This window comes from Theileria annulata, chromosome 1 (assembly GCF_000003225.4).
Source record: "Theileria annulata chromosome 1, complete sequence, *** SEQUENCING IN PROGRESS ***".
Lineage (NCBI taxonomy): Eukaryota > Apicomplexa > Aconoidasida > Piroplasmida > Theileriidae > Theileria > Theileria annulata.
This window is the reverse complement of record NC_011129.2, coordinates 1,518,523-1,530,368: the sequence shown is the minus strand read 5'-3', so window position 1 is coordinate 1,530,368 and position 11,846 is coordinate 1,518,523. Positions and strand designations below refer to the sequence as shown.

The 11,846-nt window shown below is 28.9% G+C and overlaps 8 protein-coding genes across 8 annotated transcripts, besides 16 other annotated features; 3 read left to right on the top strand and 5 right to left on the bottom strand.

Moving 5' to 3' along the window:
* Positions 1-149: 149 nt before the first annotated feature.
* Positions 150-1,092, top strand: TA20400 (uncharacterized protein; the record flags this gene model as incomplete). Its single annotated transcript, XM_949146.1, has 2 exons — positions 150-463; positions 522-1,092. The coding sequence occupies 2 exons, from the start codon at positions 150-152 to the stop codon at positions 1,090-1,092; spliced, it is 885 nt and encodes a 294-aa protein (XP_954239.1).
* Positions 1,093-1,197: 105 nt separating this feature from the next.
* TA20395 (uncharacterized protein) lies at positions 1,198-2,136 on the bottom strand (the record flags this gene model as incomplete). The annotated part of the gene is made up of 3 exons (XM_949145.1): positions 1,198-1,544; positions 1,575-1,673; positions 1,779-2,136. The coding sequence occupies 3 exons, from the start codon at positions 2,134-2,136 to the stop codon at positions 1,198-1,200; spliced, it is 804 nt and encodes a 267-aa protein (XP_954238.1).
* Positions 1,330-1,398: a sequence feature (1 probable transmembrane helix predicted for TA20395 by TMHMM2.0 at aa 202-224).
* Positions 2,137-2,317: 181 nt separating the features above from the next.
* On the top strand, positions 2,318-5,549 carry TA20390 (uncharacterized protein; the record flags this gene model as incomplete). The annotated part of the gene is made up of 3 exons (XM_949144.1): positions 2,318-2,326; positions 2,451-4,413; positions 4,459-5,549. 3 exons carry the CDS (start codon positions 2,318-2,320, stop codon positions 5,547-5,549), a joined length of 3,063 nt encoding a protein of 1,020 aa, XP_954237.1.
* Positions 5,550-5,660: 111 nt separating this feature from the next.
* Positions 5,661-6,697, bottom strand: TA20385 (transmembrane protein; the record flags this gene model as incomplete). The annotated part of the gene is made up of 3 exons (XM_949143.1): positions 5,661-5,929; positions 6,084-6,500; positions 6,550-6,697. The coding sequence occupies 3 exons, from the start codon at positions 6,695-6,697 to the stop codon at positions 5,661-5,663; spliced, it is 834 nt and encodes a 277-aa protein (XP_954236.1).
* Positions 5,670-5,738: a sequence feature (7 probable transmembrane helices predicted for TA20385 by TMHMM2.0 at aa 73-95, 105-126, 133-152, 162-179, 191-213, 218-240 and 253-275).
* Positions 5,775-5,843: a sequence feature (7 probable transmembrane helices predicted for TA20385 by TMHMM2.0 at aa 73-95, 105-126, 133-152, 162-179, 191-213, 218-240 and 253-275).
* Positions 5,856-5,924: a sequence feature (7 probable transmembrane helices predicted for TA20385 by TMHMM2.0 at aa 73-95, 105-126, 133-152, 162-179, 191-213, 218-240 and 253-275).
* Positions 6,112-6,165: a sequence feature (7 probable transmembrane helices predicted for TA20385 by TMHMM2.0 at aa 73-95, 105-126, 133-152, 162-179, 191-213, 218-240 and 253-275).
* Positions 6,193-6,252: a sequence feature (7 probable transmembrane helices predicted for TA20385 by TMHMM2.0 at aa 73-95, 105-126, 133-152, 162-179, 191-213, 218-240 and 253-275).
* Positions 6,271-6,336: a sequence feature (7 probable transmembrane helices predicted for TA20385 by TMHMM2.0 at aa 73-95, 105-126, 133-152, 162-179, 191-213, 218-240 and 253-275).
* Positions 6,364-6,432: a sequence feature (7 probable transmembrane helices predicted for TA20385 by TMHMM2.0 at aa 73-95, 105-126, 133-152, 162-179, 191-213, 218-240 and 253-275).
* Positions 6,698-6,939: 242 nt separating the features above from the next.
* On the bottom strand, positions 6,940-7,852 carry TA20380 (transmembrane protein; the record flags this gene model as incomplete). The annotated part of the gene is made up of 3 exons (XM_949142.1): positions 6,940-7,539; positions 7,626-7,726; positions 7,795-7,852. 3 exons carry the CDS (start codon positions 7,850-7,852, stop codon positions 6,940-6,942), a joined length of 759 nt encoding a protein of 252 aa, XP_954235.1.
* Positions 6,949-7,017: a sequence feature (7 probable transmembrane helices predicted for TA20380 by TMHMM2.0 at aa 45-64, 71-93, 103-125, 132-154, 164-186, 193-215 and 228-250).
* Positions 7,054-7,122: a sequence feature (7 probable transmembrane helices predicted for TA20380 by TMHMM2.0 at aa 45-64, 71-93, 103-125, 132-154, 164-186, 193-215 and 228-250).
* Positions 7,141-7,209: a sequence feature (7 probable transmembrane helices predicted for TA20380 by TMHMM2.0 at aa 45-64, 71-93, 103-125, 132-154, 164-186, 193-215 and 228-250).
* Positions 7,237-7,305: a sequence feature (7 probable transmembrane helices predicted for TA20380 by TMHMM2.0 at aa 45-64, 71-93, 103-125, 132-154, 164-186, 193-215 and 228-250).
* Positions 7,324-7,392: a sequence feature (7 probable transmembrane helices predicted for TA20380 by TMHMM2.0 at aa 45-64, 71-93, 103-125, 132-154, 164-186, 193-215 and 228-250).
* Positions 7,420-7,488: a sequence feature (7 probable transmembrane helices predicted for TA20380 by TMHMM2.0 at aa 45-64, 71-93, 103-125, 132-154, 164-186, 193-215 and 228-250).
* Positions 7,507-7,539: a sequence feature (7 probable transmembrane helices predicted for TA20380 by TMHMM2.0 at aa 45-64, 71-93, 103-125, 132-154, 164-186, 193-215 and 228-250).
* Positions 7,626-7,652: a sequence feature (7 probable transmembrane helices predicted for TA20380 by TMHMM2.0 at aa 45-64, 71-93, 103-125, 132-154, 164-186, 193-215 and 228-250).
* Positions 7,853-8,411: 559 nt separating the features above from the next.
* TA20375 (uncharacterized protein) lies at positions 8,412-9,281 on the bottom strand (the record flags this gene model as incomplete). Its single annotated transcript, XM_949141.1, has 1 exon — positions 8,412-9,281. One exon carries the CDS (start codon positions 9,279-9,281, stop codon positions 8,412-8,414), a length of 870 nt encoding a protein of 289 aa, XP_954234.1.
* Positions 9,282-9,672: 391 nt separating this feature from the next.
* On the bottom strand, positions 9,673-10,887 carry TA20370 (uncharacterized protein; the record flags this gene model as incomplete). Its single annotated transcript, XM_949140.1, has 2 exons — positions 9,673-10,379; positions 10,425-10,887. The coding sequence occupies 2 exons, from the start codon at positions 10,885-10,887 to the stop codon at positions 9,673-9,675; spliced, it is 1,170 nt and encodes a 389-aa protein (XP_954233.1).
* A 117-nt stretch (positions 10,888-11,004) lies between these two features.
* On the top strand, positions 11,005-11,712 carry TA20365 (uncharacterized protein; the record flags this gene model as incomplete). Its single annotated transcript, XM_949139.1, has 2 exons — positions 11,005-11,386; positions 11,429-11,712. 2 exons carry the CDS (start codon positions 11,005-11,007, stop codon positions 11,710-11,712), a joined length of 666 nt encoding a protein of 221 aa, XP_954232.1.
* Between the last annotated feature and the right edge of the window lie 134 nt (positions 11,713-11,846).

Here is an 11,846-nt window from a genome sequence, read left to right as displayed (position 1 = left end):
ATATATAATATATACTATTATATATTATTAGTATATATATTTTTTATTATATATTTTTAAAATATTTTAATTTATATATATTAATCTATATTTCTATTAATTTACTAAATTTGTATTGATTCTCTGAATTGTTTTAAAAGATTTGGAAAATGCATAATGGAATTGGACTTCGTACTCCTAGGGGTAGTGGAACTAACGGATATGTCCAGCGCAGTTTGGCTGTGTTGCCTGTGAATAAAATTGCCAAACTTTCACATCAGTCTGACTCGATAACTCGTCCAAAGAGTAGAGTTGACCCTCAGATTATTTTACATGAGAAAAAACGAGAAATTGAGCTAAAATTATTGGAATTAAGAACTACTTTACGCACTTCAATGACTGAGGAGGAAATTGAAGAGGAAATTAACAAGCAAAGGAAACATATGTTAAATAATCTCAACTTGGTTCCATTAAATATTAACAAGTTTGTTTATATTCCTTAATTTAGTGTTAATTTATTCATTTTAGTAATATTTTATTAGGAATCAGCATATAATGGCAGAATTGAAGAATAAACAAATTACTAATATAGAGAATGTACTAAAAATAAAACCAAAACCAACTAAAACTGAAGATACTCATAAAGACAATGCCACTGACAAGGATAATCATAAAGATAGTCCTATTGATAAGGATACTAATAATAAACACAATATTGATAAGGAAATTTATAATAAACAGAATCTTGATAAGGAGATTGATAAGGGGAGAGTTGCTACCTATAAGAGAAGTAGAAGCTATACCTATAGTAGTAGGAGTGATAGAAGTGATATTAGTAGTAGTAGAGATAGATATAAGAGAAGATTTAAAAGTTCAAGATATAAAAGAAGTTACAGTAGAAGCCCAAGCTATAGTAGTAGTGATAGTAGAATCCGCAGCTATAGTTCTAGGAGTGATAGCAGAAGTTATAGTAGAAGCCGTAGCTACAGTAGAAGTAGTACATATAGTAGTAGAAGTAGAAGTAGTATTAGTAGTAGAAGTTCCAGTAGGAATAGAAGATATAAATCTAACTATAAAGATAGAAGACATCGAAGTTATAGTAATAGAAGATAATTTATTATACTCTTTTATATATTAATTATTCATGTGAAAATTTAGTAATCTCAACACATTAAATTAACATTTTCAAACTATAATTAAATATATTAATATAAAACATTAATCACGTTGTGTGTCGTAGAAATGAATGTTTTTATTTAACTTAAGTTCTCTGTTCTTTCGAGAATTAATCGACTCGTCCTGAATTGTGACTGAGATAAATTTGTCTCTGTTAATGGAGTATATATATTTTACAAATCCGTAAAAAACTGCAGAAGAAACTGTTAAAAGTGGCAAGAACAAGTAAAAGCAGAGGAAAAGAGACCAATTCCTCATGTTCTCATTGAAATTAAAACTCTCGGTGAAATTATTAAATTCAATTTTTTCCCTTAAATCCATGAAATTCTCCTTCAAGTACTCGTCGACGACTATCAAAATCCTTTCATTGGCATTGGATTCCCTTAAATCTGAAAAGTAAAATTCCTAAAAACACTTACAGTGTAAAATTTGGTTATAATAATAATTAGTCTTGTGTATAAACAGAAGCTTATATATATTCGGGCATTTATTCTTCAACAGATCAACTCCTCTTTTATCTAATAATTTTCAATTTATCAAATTAATAATGTAATTAAACGAGTTATGAACTAAATAATTCAAATTTATATACTAAAAAGTGGTAAAACTAGTTTAAATAATACCTAGAAGTAAGTTGTTCTGGAATTGAAAAAGGAGAAAAAAGAGGTTAAATAATTCTAGCTGGTTATTCATAACGACATCACCAAAGGATGAAAGTTCTGCTTTTCGGCTTAGTCCAATTAGAACCAATTTCTTATTAAATTTTTTAATTTGGTCCAAGATAGCTAAATACTCGCCAAACTGTTTTTTAACCAATTTATTATCAGTTAACAACAAATTATAGTCAAGTTTATGTAGGTTTAAATAAACACAGTCGTAATTACGAACAAAATCCCAGGATTTGGTCAGATCCCTGCTCTTAGAGAACTTAAAACTGTTCAAAGTTCTAACACTGATTAAGTTATTGAGTTTATTCCTCATAATTTCAGAGAAATATACAAATTAAACAAATATGGAATCTTATAGTGCGTTGAGTTGCACATTTACCATTTTTCAATTAATTAACAAATCTATAATTTTAATCGCTCAAATATTAGTGTAATTTAATTACTAGACTATTTTGACATGTTAGTTATAGGATGGCATAATACTCTAATTTAAAATGAACAAGGTGAGTCATACTATCAGATACTGAATTATATACACATCAAATACATTTTTGGCCAAAATTTTTATGGCATATAATAGAAAATAAAAACTAACAAAAATAACAATGATCAATGTTATTGTTGTAGGGTGAAGGTGACCAGAATGTTCGTGAAATGGTGGCTATTTTCAAGGACGATGGACAAATTGATAAGTTTGTTCTAAAAAAGGTCGGAGAAGATGAGAAGCCTGATGTTAAGGGTACTGGGAGTGGAAGCAGTAGGGTAAAACTCATTAAAAACTACGATGATTTAAAAAAACCGATGATTCGGTATTTAAATGACGAAAATGATAAATCAAATCTTGCCAAAAATGACACAACGCCTAATAACGAGTTTGTTAATAGCGAAGTTGGGTTAAATAATATGAATGTGAACAATAATGGTACGGTTGGGTTGGCTGACCCAGTTGGGTTGAATGAAGAATTTGTAGATCCAATTGACCCCTTTGATGACGAATTTCCTTCAACCACAGTGGTAAACGATATTGGGAACAATAATAACTTGAACCAGACTCCCAATAACCTAAACGCCAACGCTACGAATTTAAATAATTTGAATGCTACTGGTGTTAATAGGTTAAATATGAACACGAATATGTATATCCCTAACAATATGAACAATATTCCTAATCTGAATAATAGCCCCAATAATATGACCAATGTACCCATGAATGTTAATCCTCTAATGGGTAATATGATGAATGATAATGGTGTGACTATGGCCAATGGAGTTATGGGAATTAGGAGGGACGTTTTTGAGGACAATTTGGAGCTCAAGAGGATGATTAATCGCAATTTTGTACAACTTGAAAATAACATTAACAGACAAAATAACGTTATTAACACCATGATCCAGAAACAGAATAACTTAATTAATACTAAACTTAACGAGAATAGCAATTTATTAAACACAAAGTTGGATGAAAGTAATAACAAGTTAAACTCCAAGATAGAGGATAAAACTAGTCTACTTAATAATAAACTGGATGAAAAGACTAGTTTAATTAACATTTTAGTGGGTAATAACAACGTAATTAACGATATTCTGCAGAAGCAAAACTCCTTCATGTACAACGTCATCAACGATAGTGTTTTGGGTAAACTGAACATTATAAATGATAATCTGATAAACACAATTGCTATAATTGAAAATAAGCACAAGATTCTAATGGAAGATTTAATCAAGAGTCTAAACGACAACCTGACTGCTGTTGTCAATAGTGTTTCAAACACACTCAACGACTCTACACATCACATCACCAACACAATCAATAACAACCTTGCTCATAATGTCACGCATACTATTACCAATAGAATTAATGATAGTATAAACAGCAGTATGGCTGATGTGCACGACATGCTTCACTCCAATGTGAATGTTTTGGATGAAAAGATTTCCAACAATTTGTCCAACATCAATGATAAGATTAATGATAAAATTCTTAACTTGGACAACGGAATTGAAAGCATTTCCAACATTTTGGACTCAGTTACGAGTTCTCTGAATGATCTAGACGATACTATGAAGGTCATTGAGGACCGAATGGACCAAGTTGGTGATAAAATGAACCAAATTGATGATCGCATGGCTGTTTTAGACGACAAGTTAATCGAGTTTGAGGAGAAGTTTGGTGATTTGGAAGAGAAAATGAGTGCTGTGGATGACCGAGTTAGCGAAATTGATGAGAATGTTAATGAGAAAATTAGTGCCCTCAACTTCTCATTTGATACTGTAAATCAGAGCCTTGACTCAGTTAACGACACTATAACTGAAGTGAACCAAAGTGTTGTCGGAGTCAATGATAATGTAAAGGGAATTAGTGACAGTGTTAATTCAGTCACTGATGGTCTAAATGAGACTCTTAAAAACAGTTTAAACTCAGTCAATGATACTATTAACACTGATTTGAAGGATAATTTGTCCACTGTTACCAAGTCCTTAAAAACTGTCAACAATTCCATAACTGGCGTTAACAATTCTCTAACCACTGTTAATAATTCTCTAAACACTGTCAACAATTGTATCAATAGTGTTGAAAATTCTCTTGAAGGTGTTGAAAACTCTCTTGAAACTGTTAATAACAGCTTAAATTCAGTTGATGGGACTATAAATTCCCTCAACGACACTCTTGACAACTCTGTCAATGCTGTTGGTCAGAGCATAACTGGTGTTAACAACTCCATCAACGCTCTTGAGAACGATGTCAATGAGGAGGTTAAAAGCAAGATGAAGGAGTATAAGAACAAGTTCAAGGACCTTGATGTTAAGTTAGACCAGGTGATCATTAAGTTTAACGAGTTTTTACACACCTTCAACGACGATAGGGATAAGGACCGTCCTTTGGACTCTAATGATATTCAAACTTTAATAAACCTTTTAGTCAATAAGCTTAACCAATCTAAATTATCTGGTGACAAGGCTAAAACTAACTCCTGCTGTAATGACGTTCAAAACCCTTGTTGTGAGACTGGTCATAATGCCTGTGGTGGTTCCAGTTCCAACACTGCTGAAAATAATAAAAATTCTGGTGACAACAGTTGCTCGAGTTTTAACTCTTGCAATTTTCCGAATTTTAACACTCCTGACAAAATCTACACCATTCGTGACAATTATTCAGTTTCCAGTTTTCGAAATGAGAACCAGAATTCACCCATTCCTGATGACAATAACTCAAATGTCTTTAATGAGTATGTCTCAGGGTCTGTCCCTGACTATCTTAACATCTTTGGTGATTCTTTCTCTGGTAATTTTCAGCATTCCAAAGATACCACTGGCCACACTTTCTTCAACTCAGTCAATACTGATCACCACAATGACAATAATCGTCTTCACAGCAACAACACTATCATTAGATATCCCATTTACACCAATAACAATTTTGATCCTGGTTTAACATATAATTATCAAACTGGTACCAACTTAGGTAATAATTATCAAGGTGGTACCAATTTAGGTGCCAATTTAGGTACTAATTATCAACCTGTGACCAATTTAGGTGCTAATTATCAAGGTGGTACCAACTTAGGCCCTAATTATCAACCCGGTGTTATGCATGAAAATTACTATTCTGAGACTTCAGTTACTTCGAATAATGGAAATGTTAACTATGTTAATATCAATGGACAACTTGTTAAACACACTAGAGAAGTATTAACTTTACCTGAATACTTTAAAACTCTACACTAATTTTCTTTAATCTCTACTAATACTCTACTATACCCTATATAATATACACTAGTATACTCATTACAATATACTACTATTCAATCTCTACGTATATTCTAGTAAATTAAAGCTTTAAAACCTAAAGAACCGTAAAATGTTCAAGAACAGTGATATGAAATCACAGTATATTGTCGTGGTTGCTAACATGTACTGGTCTACTGTGAACTGGTATTTTCTCTTTCCTCCCATGATCAATTGCATATCTACCAGAACATATATACAAGTTGCAATCGTTGATGCAATTGTAAATACAAGACATAATGGCTTAATTGGTACAAAAATTAACACTATTGCGAAATATACCATTACTAATGATAATACTATTGTAAATCCCAACCATCCTATAATTCATCAGTACACTATAACTGTGTTAACTGTGTTAACTGTGTTAACTACTTAACTGTGTAAACTACTGTGTAAACTACTGTTTAACTGTGTTAACTACTGTTTAACTGTGTTAACTACTGTTTAACTGTGTTAAGGTCTAAAATTTACTTGTAAGATCATATTTAGTTTGATATGATAAGATCATTAAGGATATGAATACTAGTACTGTGATGGCTAGGGCAATTGCTATTTCCTTGATATCAAAGAAACAACATGTAGAGGCTACTAGTAACGATAATAACCCAGTGGTTGTCGCCAGGAATATGATACAGCATATTGTGTTTTCCAATGTTTTTGGGAAGATTATGCAGACTATGATCATGATACAATATACGGCTCCACATCCTATTGATATGTATGGACACTGTGAAAACAAATCATTGATCTGTGGTATAAAGTATGCCAGTGCTGTGAAGCCAAATGTGGTAAGGATCTGTAATACTAAGATGAAAAACACTTTTCTTAGAAACTGATGCCTTATATAAAGTGGCGTTTCTTCAATTAAATTATACTCTGGATTCAGATCTAAAAATATTTTACACACATAATTAAGTAAACTAAAAATTGAATATACTTTTTTCAGTATCGAATGTTTCCATTACTTGTTGCAACTCTGCTTCATTAATTGATTCTAGTGAATCAATATCAAATTCTCTTATTAAATCAAATTCATGGTTAGACTTGTAAGTTACATTGCCATCTATTGTGTCAGTTTTAGACATTTTGGCTCTAAATTTAAGAATTTAACCCTAATTTTAAGAATTTAACCCTAATTTTAAGAATTTTACTCTAAATTAAAAAAACACACGGTACTATTGTAAATCTGATAGAGATTTAACCCACATTCGGGACACTACATCAACGATCTGATGGGGAAATACATCAATTAACAAGCTTAATACTACTAATTTCATATACTAAACTATACTTTGTCAATATATGCGTAAATAGCACATTGAAAAAATTATGAAGAAACTAATCTTAAAATGTCAATAAAGATGGTGACTATATCAGTGTAAAGGGCAATGGAGGCTAAGCAATAATCATCGACAGAGTATTCATATTTCCTTCCTCCACCAACAATGAGTTGTACATCGATGAGGATGTAGATTGAGCACAAGAGTGCTCCTACTCCTGCATAGACCATTCTCATGGTTTTGAATCCTGCGTAGTAGATGAGTGGGAAGCTGATGAGGCTGAAGAACATGAAGCAAAGGGTAGCCACGAATACGTATGGGATCCAGCTTGTGAAGCAGTACTTGGTTTGCATTGCGAAAAGGATTAGTCCGAGCACCACTGCTGTTGTGATTCCTCCTGCAATTGCAATTTCAACTGATCTGAAGTGGCAGCAAATTGTTGCCAATGATACTGCCATCAATGGTGTCATCAATCCAATTGCTGTAATTGCTCCTGCAGTATTTCTTACTAGCGATGGTACGAAGCTTATCACAAGTGAAGCTATGAAGAAAACTATCAAACATACAAGACCAATCGCTGGAAAATGGATGAAAAATGTTCTAATTGGTTCAACATAATACGAAAGTAACATAAATCCAAACGAAAACTATAATCATATTAACACAAAATTAATATAATAAAAATTAATATAATATAATTAATATAATATAATTAATTAAATAAAGAACATACAAGAAGTTGGAGAAATACAATGGTGAAGACTTTTTTCATAAATTGGTGGCGGATATAGGTTGGAGTGGTTTCAGACAACTTGTATTGATCAGAGTAGCCACCTAAAAATTAATATGAAAATATTTAATAATATTATTATATAAATATTTAAGAGTGGGAAATAACATACCTTTTTCCGGGTCATAGTAGCCAGCAACGCCAGCTTCATCATCAACAACTGATGCCATTTCCTAAATTTTTTACTAAAAAATCAAAACGATTATTAATCGTCAATAAGTAAATAGGATAATTGTGTTAAAATATGTGGTAAGATATAAATCTAATTAATCTGATTAGGGCACAGTGCTGCATCTAGAAATAGTGTACCCCATAAAATTTTCATTAATGTTTGAAAATGGTTCCAAATCTCATAATTTTACAACGCATTTAAATTAATATATTATATATTAGTTTTATTTATATGATTCTATGTAAATTTTTTTAGAATCTCACATTAATATTATTGAGTCCTTATAATTGACTCTAATTAATCAAGACCATAAATTTATTTGTACTTATATTAAATCTTATAAATAATTATATAAATATTATAAATAATTATATAAATTGATTTAAATTAATTTTAAAAAATTAACATTTATATGGAATCTTATACTGTTTACATTATATTCAACACATCTAAACTAATTGAATATAATTTGGTATTTAACATTTTTGAAAGATTTGGTAATGTCCTTCCTAAGTCTCCATTAACAAATTCTTTAATATATAACCCTAACAAATTAATTAATTCATTATCTTACCTGATTGTGTTTTAATATACATTAACAATATTCTAGGATGTATTAAATCTAATTTTAGTTCCAAAATTTGTCTATTTCTTGTATCTTGTGATCTTCTATGAGATATCCTAATTGGGTTCTTTTGCCTAATTAGTATAGGAAATTCAAGTCCATTAATCATCTCTACTGTATCATGAGTTAACAAATTTTCTGAATATATTAAACAATTATAACTTTTCGTGTGTTTATCAATTTCATAATGTATTTTTTGACATTCTAATCTACAATTTATTGTCATTTTTACATTTTTAAATTTTACAACAATATTATCCATAATCGGGTCCAAACCCCTTTCATCCAAATCTCTTTCAACCAAATCCCTTTCATCCAAATCTCTTGGATCTAAATCCCTTTCATCCGATTTTATAAAATAATCTTTGATTAATTTTTTATCAGCCAATATTATTTTTTCATGATCAATTTTTATATTTTTATGATACAACGTTACGGAGTCAGTTGGGTTCGATATTCTTCCATTAGGATCTTTACTTAATCTTCCATTAGTATCTTTACTTAATCTTCCATTAGTATCTTCACTTAATCTTCCATTAGCATCTTCACTTAATCTTCCATTAGCATCTTCACTTAATCTTCCATTAGTATCTTTACTTAATCTTCCATTAGTATCTTCATTATCAATAGCATATAGTAATAGAAATGGATCTATACTTGTGTTTTTAAGTTCTAATGCCATTTTTCTACCATTTCCAAGATTACGTACATTTACATCTTCTCTTCCAGCACCTATCAACTTATATTCCTCTGCATCTAATATCTTCTTCAATGGTAATCCAATACATTTTTCAACACTCATTATCTAATCTCATGTTAATAATTGTACTAAGAATAGGTCTACTGTGAGTAGGTCTACTAAGAATAGTTCTAGTAAGAATAGGTCTACTGTGAGTAGCTCTACTAAGAATAAGTCTAGTAAGAATAGGTCTAGTAAGAATAGGTCTATACTGTGAGTAGCTCTAGTAAGAATAGGTCTAATGTGAATAAGTCTACTAAGAATAGGTCTAATGTGAATAAGTCTACTAAGAATAGGTCTAATGTGAATAAGTCTACTAAGAATAGGTCTACTAAGAATAGTCTATACTGTGAGTAAGTCTACTATGAATAGCCTATACTATAAATAGTCTATACTGTGAATAAGTCTACTATAAATTAGTCTATTAAAAATAGCTCTACTGTGAATAAGTCTACTATAAATAGTTTACTGTAAATAGCTCAACTGAATAAAAAAATACGTCTGGACGATCTAAATACCAATTCGTTTGTGAAATATTACGATGAAACTTATTATAATAACCAACAAATGAGATTTTATTTCTTATAATTTTCAATATATATTCACCATCATACAGAATGCAAGGTTTAACTTGTATTAACTGTTCATACAATAGATGATTTTCTTGTAATTTTTTAAAATTCTTAAACAAAATACTTTCTTGATCAATTGTATTTAATTCTCTTAAAAATATATTCATTACTATACTTTTTAATCTCTTATCAACCAGAAATGATCTCTTGACCTGTAATGTGTAATTAGAAAAATTAATATAAATGTCTGATCCAAATTTTATTATAATTTCATTTTCAAATTGATTTTTATTTAATTTTAAACAAATTATATAATAATTTAATCCTTTTAATATTTTATTTCTAATATTCATACCATTAAGTATATTACCCATTAGAGGATTACCCATTAGAGGATTACCCATTAGAGGATTACCCATTAGAGGATTACCATTAAGTATATTATCATTAAGTATATTACCGTTGAGTATTGTACCGTTGAGTATATTATATTTATTTAATGGAATGGATGTATTAATTATATTAAAATGATTAAAAAAATTTTGGAGACTAAAATTTGTTAAATCACCTTTAAAAAGTATATTTGATTCTAAAAAATCAATAAATTCCAAATCTTTAAAAATTATAGTCTCACCATTTAGATCACAAATTTCACATAATTTACATTTAGAATTAGTTTTTTTAATATTTCTATAATCAGTCAAGATTTTTAAAAGTTCTAAATTAGGGTTTAGATTTATATTTCTATCAGTATCCAGTTGGACATTACTATTAGAATCCAATTGAACATTACGATCAGTATCCAATTGAACATTACGATCAGTATCCAATTGAACATTACTATCAGTATCCAATTGGACATTAGTATTATAATCTAATTGGACATTACTATTAGAATCTAGTTGGACATTACTATTAGAATCTAATTGGACATTACTATTAGAATCTAATTGGACATTAGTATTAGAATCTAATTGAACTTTGTTTGGATTACGAGTTGATATTTTGAGTTTAATTTGATTTGATTTTATATTAATATTTTCTATTAATATATCAATACAAATATTACAAATATCTTCAATATTAATATTTGACATATTAAATTATTCTATACCTTATCAAACAATAAACATTCCCAATATTAAATATATAAATAATTAATTTATTGGGAATAAATAATTATTTTTATATAATTATCTTTAATTAATAAATAAATGTTAAAAAAATTAAAAGAAATAAAAAATGGTAATATAAAATCAAATCGTATATTAATTGTTGGTACTAATCCATTAATGTGTAGTAATTTATTACAACAATTTATTAATTTATATGATTACAAATTTTTTGTAATTCCTATCAATTCTAATATTAAAACTAATAATACTAATAACTCCAATAAAAAACAAATCAATGGATTGGATAAACAAGTGGATGGAGTGGATACACAATTGGATACACAATTGGATACACAATTGGATGGAGGATCGGATAGAGGATTAGATAAACAAGTGGATCAACAATTGGATGTATTAGTGGATATAAAAATACCTATAGAATGTATAATAGCAGAAAGTCGTTGTAGAAATATATATAAAGGTAAATTATTTGATTATTTTACCAATGATATGAATAAAATAGAAGATAAATATATAATAAAAGGAGTTGATTATGTAATTTATGTATTTGATATAAAAGATGATTTAATAATTTTGGATAAATTTTTTAAAATTAATAAAGAATTTGGATCAATTAAAATATTAATAGTAATAGGTCAAAATGAAGAATTTAAATCATTAATACAGGAATCTAATATTGAATTATCACAACTTCAAATCACATGTATATTATTCAATCAATCTTCAAATTTCACACAAAACTTTATAAAACAAATTTTTCACATAATTTTTAAAAATTTAATTTAATATTTTTATTTATGTATAGTTTGTGGTGTGGTAAATATATTTAGAATAAAAATTAGTTTATTATTCTAATGTGTAAAATAATGTTCCATTTTAATATATTAAAATTAATTTTTAAATATAATTAATTAATTTTC